The sequence below is a fragment of the Saccostrea cucullata genome, unplaced genomic scaffold (assembly GCF_032062105.1).
Source record: "Saccostrea cucullata isolate Sc308-1 unplaced genomic scaffold, CSIRO_AGI_Scuc_v1 ctg5186, whole genome shotgun sequence".
Classification (NCBI taxonomy): Eukaryota; Metazoa; Mollusca; class Bivalvia; order Ostreida; family Ostreidae; genus Saccostrea; species Saccostrea cuccullata.
The window spans coordinates 14,498-35,410 of NW_026930197.1; the positions used below are offsets into that span (position 1 = coordinate 14,498).

A 20,913-nucleotide genomic window follows, 5' to 3' on the forward strand; every position below is an offset into this window, starting at 1 on the left:
AAGTGAATCCGCCTTCACACTCTTTAAGGTATGTTCCAACCATCTGTGAAAGGGAATCTATTATTTCCCAGTTATCTATGTCACTCTTTACTTTACAGCATTGATAAGTTCTAATTATTTCTTTCGAAAGCGAGACATTCTGTAATAAAGCTTTGGAAAAGTGTCCTTTGTTTAACATGCATAAAACTAGAGCTGCGTAAGACAATCTTTTTTCCTATTCTATTTCATCAAGTTGTTCCAAACTTATTGGATATGGTTCTTTAAAGAAAGAACATCCTTTATTTTTGTAGTTAATATTCGTTTTAAACTTTTCACACAGAAATGGAAACATAGGTTGCACATCATTTTCTTCAACATACTCGTTTATTTCTTGAGCAGCAGGACAGTTTTCAATGTCAACATACTTTGTTAGTATAGACAATCTGTCTTCTTTTGTTAAAAGGTTTTTTTCATCCTCTAAATCAAAAACGGTCTGTGGTAGACTTGTATGAATTTTTAACTGTCTTGCTTCTATAAGAATGTCTTTTCGACATGTTATAAGCAGTTTAGATTTTGGATCAAGAATTTGTCGAATGAAATCAAAATTCCTTCTGAAATCATTGTGCAGCTGATCTTGAAAACAAATTTCCCCAAATGCACTGTCTAGAAGAAACACTTGTTTTAATTCGGGGTGTCCATATTTTATGATGTCTTCTGCGTGTCCAATAGGAATAACTGTAAAATCCAATTCCAGTAGTTTAATTGCAACATGGCGGGAGGTTGCTGTTTTACCACATCCCGGTCCCCCAGTGAGTACAGTGATTTTATTATCATTGATGACTTGCATCAAGTTATTGCAGAAGTGGGTTTCGGCGTATCGTTCGTCGTCTTTTCTACAATTGTCAAGAGTCATTTTATGTAAAACTGAAATAAGTGGGAAAAATGTGTCATTGCATTAAGGTAGGATTCTTCTCTGGTTTCCGACTAGATGAAATATTCAATGTATATTTGGTAATATCTCTTATATATATTGAGATGTAAGAGATTTAAAAGATCATATTATTTTCTTTTCTCATCACAATTGTACAGCTTTAAATAGGTATGGTGATCTGAGTTTAAAATCTAGCAGAAACTATATTTTGGAGAAACGGTGGCGTATAGAAATATCGTCTTTTCTGATCCGTAAAATAATTGTAGTACTATGCATTAAGTCATATTTTTTACGCGATCAAAGATTTTTCACGTTAGTTAAATTAACGATATGAGACCAAAACTTAAAATGTATCAAATAAATATATGCTTTTCCAGACAATCTACAATAATATTAGCTTTAACTGGTTTCCAATCAAAAATCCTAAGAAAGTGATTTACTCTCTTATAATTACTAAACGGTCAAGACTTTTTGTTTTTGTATCGTTTTATATCTCTTTATGATTTCTTAACAATATGTGAAAATTAGAAAATTCGCAGCACTGTTTAGGCCTACTTTGCGAAATCAACGGAAAATAGAGGTGCAAAACGGTTTTTTTTTAAGTACAAGAAATACAAATTTGTGTGAGAAGAATCCTACATTTAATAATGCTAAAAGACCGATTTAGTTTTATTACGTTTTAATATGTTCTGATGTTATACTCACTTTGAATATTCTCTGGAATGTGTGAGGAACTCTGAATTCTTTCTATTGTAGTTTGCATCTTTCCTTGATCACCTGAAAGTTGTATTCACAAGTTTAACAATATATTCATTTGTTTTTTTTTCCATTATGACCATATTTTTATGGATGTACATGTATCTCATAAGGGCTTACGGGCTTTTGCATTTCCTTCTTTGCTAAATGGAATTTGAAAACAGGAATATAATCAATAGTGATAAATGTATTTTACAAACAGCACAAACCTGTTTACAGAACATAAAACGCAAAGCTTTAGCGATAGATTGGACCTTGAGTCAAAGGGTATATGTGGGTTTAATTTGTTTTTTGTTTAATGTAATACGCATCTGATATTGAGAAACAAATTAGGAAAATATTGTCACCATTGAAGTTTCTGTCAGATTTTTAGAAGACTTAAGAAAAGCTACAGGATAAAAAGAAAACAACTTACGTTTCACTTTTTTTATTTGCTTTTTACATGAGATTTCTTCTTTATGTTTCCGTTTTAGCTCTTTCCTCCAAAACTTTGTTTCCTTTGGATCCATTGTAATGTATTCTAAGGGGACCATTGCCTTTTCGTATTTTCCTCCATTAGCTAAAATCTTATATAGGTCCTGAATGACTCGCTTTGTGTTAATCCACACATTTCGGAAATCAGCATCTGATAATGTTATAGACTGGTTATGACTAAATTTATTTCTAAGTAATCTTATCCTTTCTATATTTGCTGCTTCAGAAAACTCGTTTGAATCTGGATCTTTTCCCCATCCATTAATGTGTGGAGGTAAACCAGAAAGATAACGTAACAAAGTATAAATAAGAGTGATATCAAGTCTGTATAGTTTGATTTGTAGGATCCTGACTGCGGGAATAAAAGGAGTATTTGTGGCGAGGATAATCTATTTAAAAACGAATTCTTTTTTGCTATAGCTCTTTCTTGATGAAGTCTCACATATAGAGCTCCGGGATTAAAGTGGTGAGCCAATAAGTCCCGGAATTGGTCAGTACAGGGACCAAACAGTAAATGCAACACACGGCAGGCATTTGTTGTTTCCTTTGTTGATTGGTACTGAACTGAACATGCCATGTTTATTGACAAAATAGGAACAAAACACTATTTTCTTAATGATTCAATCACTATTGCGTCCAATAAACACAGTCATATTGAATGAAATTAACTGAAAAAAATTTCATCCGGTGTTTTTACTCCCATTAACATTAAAGACGTTGATCAGAATGATCTATGTTGCAAATGTGGCTTCCTTCTTCTTTCCCTTTAAGTTTGTAAGTTATCCATAGTTACAACAAACAATGTTTTATACGTTTCTCCGTTGGAGGAAATTGGCATTTAAATAATAATTTAAAAGGCGTCTGCATTCAATAGTGACAAGAATTACAGTCGAGTGTGCATTCAATACTTTCTGGTTTTAATTATTGATTATCTTTTTCGTAAGCTTTTAAACGCTATTGCAAAAAGGGACTTTAACTTACAGGTATAGAAATAAACGTTTCTATTATAAAGGACATTTTTATAACGAGTTCTTCAAAAACCCGTTGCATGCCAGAATGACTGATACATGTACTGTTGCTTTTCACAAAAACCACATCAAGAATATTTAAGATAAACTCTTTCAATTTAGAAAAAAATATATTGCATCCATATTTGTTATTTCTTTCCAGATAAATATGAAACAAATGGAAACTGTCTTGAGACATATAGTATATTTAGCCGAGGTTTAGAAACGTGATAGAGGGCAATGTTTGCCGAGAACTCATTTTCCACCCGAGCCACAATATCAATTTTATGTCAAAACAATAATCGTGGACTTTGTCTATCCAGCAAATTTTTGAGTTTGAAATTATAATTGATCAGATGTACTTTTGTCAATATTTCTTAATCTCAAAAACCCTAAAGGAGAATGTCATTATTATTTTTCTGATGATTCCTTTTGTGCACACAAGAAAGTAAAAATCGTTAACACATGCACATTTAGAAAAAAAAACACATCTGCCAAGTCAGTTCCTTTGATAATTGAATAAAAAAATGAATGAAATGTGTCGAAGTATTTTATAAATGAATTATAAAATATGAACACAACTGATTTAAAACACACCATTGTTTTTATTCTATACTTTGTATTTAGATCCACCCCATAATCCCATTGTCTCACGTCACTTCCGCAATATTATTTCAAAACACAGCTGGCGATACCTCGTGTTTTGAGGTAAGTGGTGAAAATGTTTGTTATTTTTCTTTGCTATGAATAAATTCTCTGCGTTGTTTTTTATCCCATTGATTTCAAAATCATCATAAAATCGATCTCTATTGTTTTCTTGATGAAGATCGTATGTTTTAGTTCAAAGACCAGAAAATAATCATAATATGCACACTATTTTCAATATCCACATTGTTACCATTTCCTTGTAAAACTGTATTTTGATATGCATGTTTGATCTCGGAATCTCTATAATATATAATCTGGTATCCCACGATTAATTTTAAATGTAAGGTATAAGAATAAAAACACACATGGTTTTTACATTTAACCCACTTCTTTGTTGTCTAAAAATAGAATTTACCTGGCACATCAGAGTCTACTGAACTGTTGAAAGAGGTTAATTTGAACTTTATTTGCTGTTCAAATTCAATATCAATGTCAAACGATGAAAGATATAAAATTTTAGGTTAGTTAAGACTTCAGTTTTATTTTCCAATATTATATGGTAAGGGTTATAATGAATCATTTATAAAATTTCGCTTGACTACTTCCTTATCGGGAGTTTCGTACTTAAAACCTAAAGAGTTCCGGTTATCTATATCTCGGGATTTTTCATTGCACAAACGAAATTTTTTGACTTTCTGGCTTGGCAAAACAGTCGATTTATTTAGGACAGTGTCAGATCATTATCTATTATAGTATATTTCTGCCTCCTAAATGCAATTGCAAGGTATAGAGGGTGGTTCATAAACTCGTGATACTTCTCTATTTATTGAAAAGGACATTTTAATACTCAAGTTATGTCTAAATATAGATACAGCTACGTAGATGACTATGTTTATGTTTACGGTATTACCAGCTTGATATGGCAAAACACTTTACGTTTGTATCATACATAGGTTTTCTTAACATTGGCGACCTTTTAGTGAATGTCAACCTTTTTATTTTTAATTATTTTTTAATGTATACGTGTATCACTATTGCCAATTTGCGCGAGAAAGATCAGTGGGAAAATTGTAAGAAAGCATGATGGCCAGTGCACTTCCCACAGCATGTTGAAAGTTATATGCATCCTGCGAAAATATTTTTTTCATAAAATAAAACTTTGTCCCTTAATCACACTATCGGAGCTATATGTACATGCAAGACATTCCATTAATTTCAAATCAAATATAAGCCACAAAGAGCAGATAAAAAATAAAGCAAACTAAGCAAACTTTGTGAAAGCATATTTTAAAGGAATACTTAGTACTTTATTTTCTGAGACAAAATTGAATAAAGCATTATGCCATTACTTTTAAGTCACAGTATCAAGGAAAACAATCTATATCTGCATGTGTAATATATTTAATTACTGTAAAACTTCTTGCCATTCTCTCTCTCTCTCTCTCTCTCTCTCTCTCTCTCTCTCTCTCTCTCTCTCTCTCTCTATTTTAGTGGCAAGCAAAAGGATAAGAAACAACTTCTAACAACTCCTTAAAAAACACATAATAATTGTCATGCAAAATATAAGCAAAAAAGTATACAAATAAAAATCAATAATATATCTATCTAAACCTACAGAAATCAGTTATAAATTTATGAACAATTGTCTCTCTCTGTATATCACTGGGCCATTTGGACAATTTTATTCCATTTTTGCGATTTCGAAAACTATGCCTATTTGAAACAAAAATCAGAAATGGCAGTTAAAAAAATGTCTTCCTCTTTGTGCATTTATCAATGTTTTTTGTTTCAAGGTTGCAATTTTTCAGAACAATTGAGATTCCCTATTTCAAAAATGGAAAGTCTGACTTATTTTGCTGTGTGGCTAATTTGCAATTCATTAAATGGCAAATTAGAAGTCAATGTGCAGCTTCCAGATATTGTTCAAGATTGTGCTGTTTAAATCGTTTTATCTGAAAAAAGTTAACTATTTTTAATCTAACTAAATTAATTATTTTCTGAAGCATAAAGTTCTTTTAATCTTCTACATATTTAGGAAAAAGGAAAACTGTGACACTCTCTTATCTTAACATGCAAGAAAAACATGTCAACATGCAAGATAATTATGTTAGCAGGCAAGTGACCGATGTTAGCAGAGAATATAATTTTATTATCTGTCAATTTACTTACTGACGCCTTTTTCTGATATCAAGATGAAACATAATTATGTTGATATGCAACTTATTTATGTTAACATGCAAGATAATTATGTGAGGATAGTCATGTCAACAATCAAAATATTAATGTCTTCTTTTGTTAAACCGAAATCGCCATACACAGCAGTGCGGTCGATCTTGCTTTTAAAACAAATATTTTCAGAATATTGCATGACTATGTCCCCTACAGGATTCCCATTTTCTCTTTTATTGTCGTAAAATCACATTTTCAGACCAGTAGGAGTTCAGATAATATAAATTTTGTATTAAAATCAAAATAATTTGCAAAGGTATACTGTCACTCAAATGACTACATGAAATTAAGAAGCTGCACAAAGTGATGCGCACTCTAATTAGACTCGGCCTCGTTAAAACAATAATTATTTGCTAAATTCTGAAAACGGCAGCAAGACACACTCAAAGACATAATTTAGATCAAGGTCAAGTTAAATAACACAATTTTACTGTTTTCACGAGTGCACTCGCAGGTGGACATCACGTGATGAATTTTAATATTAAACATGTCAAACGGAGACATAACAATGGAAGCAAGAAATTTGTTTCGAACATGTTTTTTTGTTTAATTAAGTATGAGCTCACATTTGTTGACCCTTCTCCCTTTTATATAAAATTATTTTGATTTTGTTCAATATATAACTACAGTTTGATCTCTCAAAAGTTCTTCCTGTATATTCCATCTCCTCTTTCAAAATTCACTTCAACATGACGAGCACATGGCAAACACATCGCTACCCTTTGTTATCGTATCGACTTATATATGTCGGTCAGTCGCAGCCACTCACAAATAATTTACGCAATACAAAAAAGGAGCTTCAAGTTTTAAGACAAATCTTGTTGTGAAAATTAAACAGGAATATTAGGACTTTTTTTAGATTGGCTAAACAACTTCATTTTATGATTGTAGCATTTGATGAAGTGAATTTCATTTTTAAGGAGCGGACAGCATTTGGAGAGGAGAAAAACGTCGCATGGAAGAAAATAAGGATACACGTACACCAGGATCAGAAAACGTATACTGCAAATTACGAGACTTAGTTAATATTACGAATTATCATACTTGATAAAAATACTGAAAAAAATTAGTATTAGACAGATGAATAAATCCTTTTTGATACACAGGTCAATTTTCATAATTACTTACCTTATATTATGAACATGGTACTGAAAGAACATTTGCCTTAAATTTATCTCATGTTATATGTATTCATATGAATTATTTTGAGCAGGGCTTCCTGTGCTCTAATCTTTGTTATAAAATACCTGTATGGTATTGATTTAAATAATAAAAATCAACTTTCTGTTTCTTTCAGTCCAGCAAAGTACCCAAAGAGGTTCAGGAGTTTGTGAAAAATTCTGATAGTTTCAAAGAAAAATATGATATTGCACAAGAACTTGGTGGAGGAAATTACGGCGGTGTTTTTAGCGCTTGGTATAAGGGTAAAAATAAAACATTTAAAGAGCGCGAAGTAGCACTTAAAATTATGGAAGAGTCAAGTTTTAAAGACAGTGAAATAGAAAGTAATCTGACATTTTTAAAAGAAGGCCCATGTGAAAATTTAGTACAATTTATCCATCTAGATAATATTACTTACAACAATAAAAAGTTTTATATAGTGGTGATGGAACTTTGTACGGGAGGAACTCTTGACAAATCCAAATTTCAGGACAGGTACAAGGAATATGAGTTCCAATTGCACATATTGAGAGGCCTATTTAAGGGACTAATATTCATTCATTCCTTTGATCTCGTGCACCATGACATACATGAAGGCAACATTCTTTTTAAAAGCGAGTCCGACCCTACTGTTAAGTATGGTGATTTCGGTTTAACAAAAGAAGAAGCTTCACACACGAAGTGGGATGACACCAAACGTCTTACAGTCACACTTATCCGTGTTGTGTTTAAAATAAAATCTTCTGTTTCCCTTAAAGTCGGTGATATTGCATCCAAGCTTAGAGATAAAGAAGTCTCCAAGAACATTATAGAAGTTATTGTAGGACTAAGAGAGAGAAGCATGGACCTCGAGGACGCCTTAGAGAAAATTGAAGATATGATAAGAAAACAACCGAAAGAGGGAGGTAAAAAAGTCGAAACTGAATATTTGCTCGTTTTTTTGTCTATAAAAGACATACGAGAAAAAATCTACCTTTAAAACCTGAAAGAAAGGTTTTTATAAGTGTCAACTCTTTTAAAGTTTTTAAATAAATATCTATTTGTCACAAATTATGTTATAATTTATTCAACAAAACTGAGTGTCTTGTTTCTCACACATTTAATAGATGACAGAATTACAGCATCTGCTCCTGAAGGCTCCTGTTTTCCAAGTACATCTGGATTGCAAGGAAGAAGGAAATGTAAGGAGTAATGAAATTATTTTTTAGATGTATGTTTTAAAATTATACTGGATAAATGATTTAATTTTTTTCTTTTAGCAAATCAAGAGGATGGTGCATGTAATCATATCCAGAAACGCAGAAAGATAGACGCTGCTCAAGTTGAATTCAAAGTAAACGGTATGATTGCTGTTATCTTTATTTTATAAGTATATTTGAGTCTACTTAGAGGATTTGCTAGATTTTTGAAAACCTATATAAGTCATTCACGAGAATGTACAACAAATTGTCCCTCCCCATCTGCTGTTCTCTCTTTATCTGATCCTACTCCGTTCCCCATAACCTTTCTTGTTTGACAATCTCTATTGCTTTGCTTGATATCTCTCTTCAGTTAGGAATAAATTAATAATCTATTCATAATATTTTACACGTACTTCAATCCATACAAACACGCTGGCCTTAAAATAAAATGCTCCACCCTATCAAAAAGCCGTTTGTACATGTTCTAGAATCTAAAGAAATTGTAAACCTGTGACATTCAAACTCCAACCTTCTAATACCATCCTTATTATTCTATACAAATATTTGTTTTACTTCAAATTCAATTTTTTGTTCAACTTTCAATAAAAAGTTAAAAACTACTTGGTAAAACCTATTCATTTTATTCATTAAAATATGACCAAATCTGTTATATTCAAAATCTTTGACACAAGTTTGTTTGTATCATCTGTCACTTTTTGAAAAAGATCGCAGAAATTCTTTTAAAAAATTGCTTAGATTTATATTTTAAAAAAAAAGAGAAAGACATAATTGTAGAAACAATATATTATGTGTATCAATGAAGGACAAGTTGGATCTTGATGGCCTCTAAAATGTTTTCGTTTATTTGTCCAGATGTTAAGATATGAAACCGAGAGTATATTGCAAATAGTTGACTTTATTGACTTTATCATTTTAAAGGGTTTTTTCTTTATAGATGTCATACTTTCAATAACAGCGTTTCAGAGATAATTCACGTGTCCAACTTGCTCTTCTTGTATAAACGTATATTTTTTCTGCGACGATCGTTTGCACTAATTTTTCGCGTCCCCCTTATATGCAACTATTTTTGATATATATTTTTTTAATTAAAATATTTTTTAGATATTTTCATTCAAGATAAACTTTCTATTTGTTAATGAAAGAAATTTTTATAAGCTGTAAAATTTTTAACTTTTTATCTCATATAGAATTGATCCTATTGTAATTTTTGGGACATGTTGACCATTTGCAAAACTTTGCTTAGCATTTATAATGTAGGAAAAATGAGCAGTGTAATATACCAGTTTTGCTTGGTAAAGTACAAGAAATCTATGTGGTTCCAGGAAATGCATTTGTCGCCTGCTTTTAGCTTCTCTAAAGATGAAACTAAATCTAAGCTAGTAGCTAAATATGCTACTAGCGCATTAAGTATTTCATGCAATAAAAAGGGAAAAAAACCTCTAGCATTATAGTTTAAAATTGCACGAGAAACATCCACCCAAAGTATAAGCCTTCCATAGAGTTTGACAATAAAAATTTACCAAACCTCAAATGAATAATTAAGTAAAAATCATTTAAATAAAAATTAATCATTTTGCATATGTATAAAAATTGATGAATCTTTTCCGTACCAGCACCTACTGCGACAAGGGACCTTGGTTTATACGATCTTATACGAAAAAAAGCCTTCTCTATATCCCACCGTCCCATTAGAGCCCGCAAAGTTAGGAGCAACTCCTTACTCTCTGACTTTAGAAGACCATCCACTGCACCATGCAGGCGGTTCGTTCAAAAACATAGAAAGAAATCTCTTATAATCTTTCTTAAACCTCTCATTGCCTAATAAGTGCTTGCCTCAATTCTATATGATTTGTCTTTTAATTTGTTGTGTAGATTAAAGGAAGAGATTAATTTGTACAATGAAGGGCCATGCCATATTCCAAGGGGAGATAGTTATAAATGAATTAGCCAAAAATTAATGACATTTTATTTGAAAATCTTCTTCTCATGAACCACTGGGCCCAGAAAAGATGAAACTCATGAAAACATTCTAAGGTAGTGCAGAGTAAAGTTTGTTCAAAATATGATCCCTAGGAGTAGGGCAGGACCACAGTGGCAGATCAAAGATTTGAATAGGAATATATAAGGAAAATCTTTAAAGTGACAATACGGCGCATCTCTTCAAAAGCAGACTTGTTAAAATTTTCCTATAGGATTTAGATTTTTTTTTTCATACTCATAAATGTACACACCTTCAGAAAATTACAAGTTTCATAAGTAAATAGTTCTGATTATTTTATTAGAATTAATAATTATTTATGGACTATAAATATATATATCGCAACATGTTCGAGATTCCACATTCCATGCTATACACGCATGCGTAGTTTTTATAAACAAAACAGCATGGTGAGAGAGGGAAGCCCGGTAGGCCTGTTACATTGACAAAGTCGAACAAAAGGATAAACGAAACCAAAAATAGGTCTTGAAATTTAAAGCAACTTTTTTGACAATAATTTAGTTGGGAGATTAATATAATCATTGAATGAAGAAGAAACGGGATCTCGGCAACACTCACGTGGGGCTCGCGAAGGTTCTACCCTACAGGGTTAGTTGATACATGCTATCATTTCTCGTATCTCCATGGTTTTCAAAGAAAAAAAATCAGTGTAAACTCAACATACAAATGCACTTATGACATATAAAATTACTGCCATTGAAGTGCAAATTGTATTGGAACTGCAGAAAAGTATTATGTTTGACATTTTCCCGTGATGACGTATGATGGTTTTTCCTTTCCTGTATCCCAATACACAAAACGTCAACATTTGTACTTATATAATTAATCATTTAAATTCATCTGAATATAGACAAAAATGTTAACTAGTATTAATTTACCGGAGAGTTATGATATTTTGATTCTGAAAATTGCTTTTACCTAATATTCCATTATAATTGTATACCCTACATTGTATGCTCGTGTGTGACAACGCACTTTGGAAAAAATTACACACTTTAAACAAATTTTTCAAAGTGCGTTAAAATTGGGACAAATTCAACGCACTTTGAATGCGTCAAATTCGGGACACACTTAACGCACTTGAATTTTTTTTTCGAAGTGCGTTAAAGGTACTTGGACACAGATTTTGGGGTAATTTTTTCTGTATAATATTACGACTTATATATTTCAATAGCATTTTACACAAAAGATATCCTTTAACTTTCACAAATATTAAGTTTACTCTTAATACTTAGGGAAAGTGGCAATCTTGTTGTGTCTAAATGAAAAATATAAATATTATAACCCAGAAAAATCAGAGTAGACATGTTCGAAAGCAAAACAAACACCAATTTATTTTCAGTCCGTGCAGTTCTCTGTTTACAAAAACTGTGTACATAACACGAGTGTGATCGATTTGCACACAGGATTTAGTTCGGAATGACAATACTTGTGAAGGCATTTTGCTTTGTAACATTTCTACTCTAAAAAAAATATTTTTCTGGATTAAAGTTTTGATATTTCTCATTAATACACAGAAATATTGCCACTTTACCGAAGGATTAAGAATAAAGTTAAAATTTGTGAAGTTGCAAGGATGTGTCAATCAAACCCGCCAAAAAATTTGAAGTTTTAATAACTTCTGAATGAAATAAGATTTTTAATTAATTTTTGCGAGAAATTTTTTTAAAATATATAATTCATTATATTGTACAGAAAATATTAACTTCAAATCTGTGTCCAAGTACCTTTGAGAGTGTACATATACATTTTAACACGAGGCCATTTAACGCACTTTGAAAAAAAAATTATAAAACACAAAAATTCTAGAAGAAAATGTTAGTAACCGAGAGAATCAATTTGTAATACATGTAATTTTCTTTCTAAAAACTTTTTAATTTACATGTACTAATTATAATTAACCTCAATGAGAACATCGAGAAGAAGAGAAGATCTTCTTATACACTGTACATAGCCGTCCCAAGAGAAGCCCCAATTTTCAATGCCTATATTATGTATATCATGCAAAACATGTGTGCCTAAGCCCCCTTTCCGACACTGATGCCTATGCTACACCAAATATATGTATTTGCATAACTGGTATAAACGTTGAAAACTTTCAATAAATTTTAGTTTAAATAAAATGCATGCAAACTAGAAAAAAATAAGTACAGCAAAACATTTTAGAGAGAAAGAATTTTCAAAGCATGGAAAAATCAAAATCTCTCACTTTCAAATCTTGAAGTGACCTCATCATCAGCGAAATGTTATCAAACAGGTTCAATTATTTATCATAACTAAGATAAGCAAGAGTATTGACCTAGCCATACACATTTTTCAAAGTGCCTTAATATGGTCAATATTAAGGCAACTTTAAGAATCTTTTTCTTAAGAACATCATAGTCATGTAACCGGTCACGGTAGCCTAGTGGTAGAGCGTTCGCTTCGTGATCGGGAGGCCCGGGTTCGATTCTCGATCGCGGCGCCGCGTCATACCTAAGACGTAAACAAAGGTAGTGACTGTTCCTTCGCCAAGCGCTCGGCACTAGAAGTGAAAGTCACGGGTCTTTCGGATATTACCTTAAAAACGTAGGTCCCGTGTCACGGTAGGCGTTGGCACGATAAAGAACCCTCACTGCTCAATGGCCCTGAGTGCCGAGTATAGGTCTAAATTTGAAGCCCTTCACCGGCATCGGTGACGTCTCCATATGAGTGAAAAATTCTCAAGAGGGACGTTAAACAATATACAATCAATCAATCATAGTCATGTATAGGTGAGCGCGGTGGCCCATGGAGTTTGTTAATCTCTGTAATGTTTTCCACACCATATAATTATATGTAAATTACCGACATTTATAAAATATAACTATAGGTAGAGGTAGATAAATATGTATAAAATATTATACATGAACTAATGTAATAACATTTTTTTTTATATTTCAGATGTCGAGATACTGTTCGATTATCTTTCACGTAGGTTAGTTGGTCCAGGTACTTCCCTAGAACTGTGTGTTGCACTCTTACACGAAACCACAGTTGTCGAAAGTTGTAAGACAAGGTATAGTCCTGAAATTTCTTTTAAAATCATGAATACATGGAAGTGCAGACGTCCCGAACTTGACCACGCGGAGGAACTGAAGAACGCACTCAAGGAAATAGGAAGGCTGGATCTGGCGGAAGACATCGGAAACTTTTCTATTGAAAGCTTTCGACATCATCATATTGAAATAGAGGGGCCAGAAATATATGTTGGTGAAGACGATTTTGTACAAATATCTAGGCATCTTGCTCATACATACGTGCACGTTGTTCGCTATCTTGGACTACGACAAAAAGATATTGATAAACTAGAAACCAACTTCCCATGTGACATAAAAACGAAAATTATCAAAGCATTGAAAATAATTAAAAACAATTTTCCATCTCTGAATAGAAAACATGTTTGTGATGCTTTGTACTATGCTGAAGAAAATGATGTAATTGTTGTTCTTAACAAGGGGTGGGGAAAAGCTTGATCATGTAATATCCTCGGTGTGTGCTAACTTGTATCCATTTATGAAACATAGGTATCCTCTTTCAATTTCTTGATTATAAACATGTACATGTATGCATGTTTGTATGTTTGATAAACTCTTGATCATAAATAAAAACCAATGCAATTGTTTCATTTTTTCCTTTAACTGTTTTATTACAATGAGTTTTTCTTCGGAAAACAACGTATTCTTAAAACAAGGGTCAAAAGGCAATAATGGTTACAGTGTAGCTGAGTACAAAACATCAATTTTAAAGATCCATAAACTGATAGAGTGAAGATTTGTCGCCAGAAAGCAAGAAAAAAATATAGTATGATTCAGTTCAACAAAACAGTAGGTCTAGTATCTCTCTGTACCTCATTTATCTCTGTTACCATGCAGACTTTTAACAAAATATCTATTTCTTAAGTCCACATCATTGCGTGCACCCTGATGTTTACTCAGTAAATATACATAAGCGAGGTACCGGTAACATGTATCAAAATAGCCCGATTTTTAAACTGACAAAACTAAAGACCGCTAATCGGAGATAAATTTAAACAATTTTGCTTTGAAACTACAATCAGTCATGAGAAGAAAGATCATTGTAGAATATGTGACCAAACCTACATGAATATTCACTAAATATACCTAGATATTTTCCTATTTGAAATTCGGTTAGAAAACATGCATATGGTCCACGCATTTTTAAAGGACAGCAACTTGTTACCTAATATATTAGCCCTTCTTAGGTGTAAAAGAGAAATTTAAAAGAGCAGTTAAAGTTAGAACCCTCTCTACACTTGAGACTAAACATTTCTGCTTTTAAGGAATGTTTCTGCAGTTAGAGGGGTCTGTCCGTAGATCTAACTTCTAAATAAAAAAGTAGTATATCACTCAATTTGTTATCAATTCCAGTATCCTTAACATTTTAAAAAGCCAAGATAAATTAATCGAACATGTACTTTACATGTTATTTTCTTTATGGAAGTAAACAACAATGATCTGTGTTCACTGGTTGCGTTTTGGTGAAATATATTTTTTCTTGGTTAAATGCCACTACCTTATATTGCAAATTAAATACATAATTTAATTTGGTCATTTTAGGCTTCAGCCACAGTTTGCACTGTATATAGTCTTAAAAACAAACAGTTCATGAATAGAAAATACATGTACATTTTTGTTAAACTTAAATGAGCTCTCTAGATCAAATTCAGTTTGTTGTCAGTCGTCCTTGATAACAAAAAAAATCTTTTCTTTTCAAGGAACCTTCGCCATAAATAGAGAATGTACCGGTACACAGGTCTGATTTTTTTTTCAATTTCCAGACTCGCCGTAATGAGTAAGATTAAATTCTCAAAATATTTAGAAATTTTATTATCAGATATTTGAGTCAATAAAGGAGATTATTAAAAGTTCATATCCAACCACCAAAATTTTCAATTTGGTCTGTCTGTCCCTCTGTACTCTTGTCTTTCTCATTATATTTTCCGCGCGATATCTCGAAAGCTTTTGGGCTTTTGCAATCAGATTTACAAATTGTTTATTACCTTATTTGTCTTAGATCAAAACTTCAATATCAAGGTTGTAAATTTGTATAATCGTTCTGTAAAAACTTAATTTTCCGACTTATATCTCTGAAAGATCGAGTCATTTCCGTCTACTTCTGGTTTGATTGTTTTGACTTTTCAATTGATTTTACTGGTTCCTTTATCATTAATTAAAAGATTTTAGGTCAAAAGACATACAACACCTTTCTTGTTAACATTTGACTGTCTAAAATGCGTCGAATCTTTATAATCCACAGATATTCCTTTTAATCTGTTTGCACTAAGACATCTAATAAAGTTCAGGGATCAACTTTATAACTCGTTACCAAAACATAACAAGTTATAGTTTGAATACATTTGACAGGCATCGCCAAAAAAAAAAGAACAAAGAACATTGTCCAACCTCAGAGTTAGTTGAATGAAAAAAGAATAACACTCACTCTGGCTTTAATGTGCTTATTTATATTATGTACATTCATATGAGGCGTAACAAAAAAATATGTTTGTTTACGGTTACCCGACCGACCCTAATTTTAATCGCCGACCCAAACTTTTTTTTTCGTCATAAAAATCCGGAAGTTACTGGCCGGTCAGTTTAACTTTTACATTCATCTTTGAAATCGAAATCGAAAGTACATTTATAAACAAAACCAGTGAGTTCAAGATCTACATCAACGAGTTTGTTGCAATTTGCTTACCATTGCGTGGCAGTTGCAGGGGTGTGCAACAAGCATCGACCAACGCCCGGTGCTATCGTTTTTTGGGGGTAGTAAAAATAAAATTAAAATTATGCTTTTAAAAATGAGAAACACAAACGGTATTTTCACTCAATGTTTTGCTATTTAATTTCCAACTAATGAAAATTTTCCAGGCAGCATGCTCCTACTGTTCTTAAATCACTTTAATCTCATCCATTTTGCAATACTACCTGACTTATTTACTTAAAAAACGATTGTTTTTTCCTAATCCGAATTTCCTCCATTCCTCTATTAATGGTAAATACATGCAGAAATCTCTTTCAATTATATACGATCCCCCAATCAACTGATAGCTAAGTGTTATGTGACTAAACTTTAATATATATCAATTATACTTAATGGTTTGAAATGAAAATAAAATGATTTTTGCTTCATTTTAGACAAGCTAGACTAGTGCAATATGTTCAGAAAAGAAAAGATACTTTCTTAAAATTTTTAAACTTCAACTTTAAAAGGAATGGCTTAGGACCCTGACTTTCTCAACAATGAACTTTTTAAAATTAACTTTTTACAATTTTTTGCCCCTACATTATATTTGGACTGGTCACTTTTAACTTTGGACTAGTATTAACCTTATTGCTGTTACAAGCCTGTGGGTTAGTATTTGATTTTTTTTAATTGCACACCCCTGAGCTGTAAGGCAAATGGCAAGAAAGATTATATTTTCTACCACCCATATTACAAGCCCAAACAAAATTAAGGCACCATACAATGGTAAAACTGTTTGTAATTCCAATTCATGTGAATTTAATTGTGTATAAAAAAAATTCAATAAAATAAAAAAAAATTCCTACCTACCGACCCTACTTTATTTCAGCACGTAACAGTAAACAAAGTTATTTTTTTGTTTGGCCTGAATAATAATATTTTTGAATATTGAATAAAACAACAAAAAAATGCATATACTATGTTTTTGTCTTCTTTGATGACCAATAAGAATGACAGTGATGCAGGTGTTAAATGTTCATGTTGCACATACTGTTATTAAATATAATGTCGTCTCATTTTTGTTTTAAGGTACGCTAGAGCATCGGAAATAAATATATAATCCTCATGTTCATATAGAAATGATTCAGGATCACAATCGTCCCAAATTCTATATTTCAGTCTAGATATATGCCCCAATAAAGCATGTGAAATGGAGTTTGAATTGTCCATTATATACCCAATTTGATGGGCAAATAGGCCTTTGCAGTGAACTCGACCAGAACCAAGAATAGCGAAATCAGGTTTAGTTCTCTCTAAGAAATCTTCATTTTCAATATAAATGGTTTCAAGTCAGTTTTCTTGTGCATTCCTCTCTTAAACATGTGGTCTAAAATCAATTTCAGAAGCTGGATATTGCCATTATTGATGCAATTTTCAATTATAAAGTTTGACATTAAATCCTCGTGATCATTATTATACCCGCACTTTCTAAAGAAAGTTCGGGTATATTGTTGTTACTCATGTCCGTCCGTCCGTCCGTCCGTCCGTCCGTCTGTCACACTTTTCTTCCCTAAACTCCTCTTACATTTTACACAGTAGGCTAATCATCTTTTGGGAGATGGTTGGTGGTGTCATGTAGATGTGCAGTAAGGTTTCGGAATTTTGATTTTGCCCCGGGGGGTCAAATGGGGGTCGAAAAATGACGTTTTTTATGCAAAAAGCCCCGTCTTCCCTGAACTCCTCTTACATTTTACACAGTAGGCTAATCATCTTTTGGGAGATGGTTGATGGTGTCATGTAGATGTGCAGTAAGGTTTTGGAATTTTGATTTTGCCCCGGGGGGTCAAATGGGGGTCGAAAAATGACGTTTTTTATGCAAAAAGCCTCGTCTTCCCTGAACTCCTCTTACATTTTACACAGTAGGCTAATCATCTTTTGGGAGATGGTTGGTGGTGTCATGTAATTGTGCAGTAAGGTTTCGGAATTTTGATATTGCCCCGGGGGGTCAAATGGGGGTCGAAAAATGACGTTTTTTATGCAAAAAGCCTCGTCTTCCCTGAACTCCTCTTACATTTTACACAGTAGGCTAATCATCTTTTGGGAGATGGTTGGTGGTGTCATGTAGATGTGCAGGAAGGTGTTGGAATTTTGATTTTGCCCCGGGGGGGTCAAATGGGGGTTGAAAAATGACGTTTTTTATGCAAAAAAAACCCCGTCTTCCCTGAACTCCTCTTACATTTTACACAGTAGGCTAATCATCTTTTGGGAGATGGTTGGTGGTTTCATGTAGATGTGCAGTAAGGTTTCGGAATTTTGATTTTGCCCCGGGGGGTCAAATAGGGGTAAAAAAAATGACGTTTTTATGCAAAAAGCCCCGTCTTCCCTGAAATTCTCTTACATTTTACACAGTAGCCTAATCATCTTTAGGGAGATGGTTGGTAGTGTCATGTAGATGTGCAGCAAGGTTTTGGAATTTTGATATTGCCCTGGGAGGTCAAATGTGGGTGGAAAATTACATTTTTTGTGCAAAAAGTCCTGTCTTTCCTGAAGTCCTCCTTAATGTTACTCAGAAGCCTAATCATCTTTTAGGAGAGTTAAATATCTTGAAAATTATGTAAAACATTAACGTTAAAGAGTAAAAAAACATTGCAAGCTGGGAAACATCTTGAGTTTTTATGAGTAATTAATGTACAAATGTCAAATGTGAGAGTCATATCTCATCTCAATCAAAAGTTATAAGCAAATGCAACATTTTTGAAAAGTAGGTTAGGCTTCAAGGTCAAGGTCACAGAGTAAAAGTCATGATTCATTTGGAAAGATCTTATCACAGGTAATAATATACATGCATTATAATATGAATGCCCTAACTTTTCTCTTTCAAAATGATAAATTTATAACAATTTAATTTTTTTGCAAGTAGGTCAAACTTCTAGGTCATATGTAAAAAAAAAACAAAAAAACCATGCCATTCTCACAGGTAAATACTAGTACATAAGTTTAATATGAATGCCTTGTCTCTTCTCATTCAGTAGATATGATCGTGATAACCAAGGTTAATTTTATTCAGACAGAAGAACAGTCTGACATACAAATGTACATATTTCTATATGAAATGCATGGGTAAAATTGGACCAGTGGTTCTAGAAAAGTTAAAAATGTAAAAAGTTTTCAGACAAACAGATGGACAACATGTCACAACAGACGTTATATGACAAGGAAACCAGAAAAGCTCAAATGAGTGTTTTGAAAGGGTTACAATATGGTTGCAGTACTTGAAAAGCTGGGTTTTTTTTCATGCAGAGATATGCATGACCAACATATTCATGTTTTATATTTTCTTTAGTAATTTGTTTGTTTGTTGTGAATACATATCTCATTGGAATTTTTCCGTCATATGGAGACACCACCAAATAATAATGAAGACAAGATGTGTTTGTGAAACACTGATGTCCCTGTCTGGTAGCCTATGGCGAAGGTTGAAGTTTCTCAAATATATGTCAAACTCAAAGGTCAAGGTCAAAAGGTTCAATTGTTGGTATCAGAAAAAAGTCTTGTCACAAGGAATGCACATGTGAAATAAGTAATCCCTAGTACTTCCTCTTCAAAAGTTAATTGCCAAGGTTATTTTTTTAAGTGGTTCAAACTCTACGGTCAAGGTCAAACATATTTATACCTGTTGACAGTTCACAATGAATACACATGTTAAGCATGAAAGCCCTAGCACCTACTGATCAAAATTTAGGCCAAGTTTAAAGTTGGGTATTTTTCTTGTAAAAATGTGTATTCTAGGTCAAGTGATCAGAGGTAAAAATTAATGGTACCCAAATAAAAGGTCTTAATTGTCACAAGAAATAAACCTATAAAATGTGGAAGCCAATTGTATAGCCCATCCCACTTAAAACTTATGGGCAAGGTTATAATTTCTGCAGACAAATATACAGACATAATATAAACACAAGAAACAAAATATGTACATAATTAGTCAAATGGAAAAAAATATACTATTTAATTGGAATCACAAAATAGATTGTTATTTCAGGGATAGGGAGTGGGTAGGGAGATTGGAACCCCCCCCCCCCCTGGAATTTCCTTTGTTATTTAAACAAGACTATATACTGAAGCAAATAAAAAATGATTTTGGACATCCTCCCCCTAACTAAAAAAACATTGGGGTTTTTATTGTTTATTTGTTTTTAGTGTATGATTTTTTTCTCCTGCTTGTCAGGAAATTCTAGGCATGAATATTTTGACTGAGATGTGAACCCCCCTCCCTACTCCCGAAAAAAATTCTGGATCCGCACCAGTATTGGCAGTAACTGAATGTCACATCGACAAGGGGAGATAACTTCACAATATGAAATTCGTCTAGTGTGGCATGCGATGATCTTTGACCCTTTTTGAACTTTAACCTAATCGCTTGGGTTTATTTTACCCCCACTATACTTAAACTTGTACTTACCGACCTCCATAGGTCCTGTAAACTTCATGAAATATAAATCCAATTATAACACAAAATGAATTAATCCAAAGCACACCATTCTGCAGCATGTTATAATGATATTCCATTCGGAAAACCTCCGTGCCGTCGATTCCGTCACCTTATCAGATGAAGTGGGAATCGGCCGAGGTGTACCGAATGGAGTTTAATCTAAAAATATGATAATGGGTGACGCAACGTGATGTGATGTAGAATTTACATGTCAAGAACAAATTTTAAATTAATTCATAACAAACACTGTTTTAACAAAACTGTTCCATCTAGCCTATTCCCAAAAGTATGTACTGTGTGATTGTGGTGTC

At 32.7% G+C, this 20,913-nt stretch overlaps 2 protein-coding genes across 2 annotated transcripts; one reads left to right on the forward strand and one right to left on the reverse strand.

The window, feature by feature from the left end:
• Window positions 1-214: 214 nt before the first annotated feature.
• Window positions 215-2,717, reverse strand: LOC134283238 (uncharacterized). Its single transcript, XM_062765687.1, has 4 exons — window positions 2,583-2,717; window positions 2,082-2,529; window positions 1,616-1,687; window positions 215-903 (listed from the first exon to the last, which is right to left on the reverse strand). Exons 1-4 carry the CDS (start codon window positions 2,715-2,717, stop codon window positions 215-217), a joined length of 1,344 nt encoding a protein of 447 aa, XP_062621671.1.
• Window positions 2,718-3,815: 1,098 nt separating this feature from the next.
• Window positions 3,816-14,016, forward strand: LOC134283237 (uncharacterized). Its single transcript, XM_062765686.1, has 6 exons — window positions 3,816-3,855; window positions 6,945-7,021; window positions 7,322-8,090; window positions 8,292-8,366; window positions 8,445-8,525; window positions 13,309-14,016. The coding sequence occupies exons 2-6, from the start codon at window positions 6,980-6,982 to the stop codon at window positions 13,878-13,880; spliced, it is 1,539 nt and encodes a 512-aa protein (XP_062621670.1). The 5' UTR covers window positions 3,816-3,855; window positions 6,945-6,979; the 3' UTR covers window positions 13,881-14,016.
• Window positions 14,017-20,913: the final 6,897 nt, after the last annotated feature.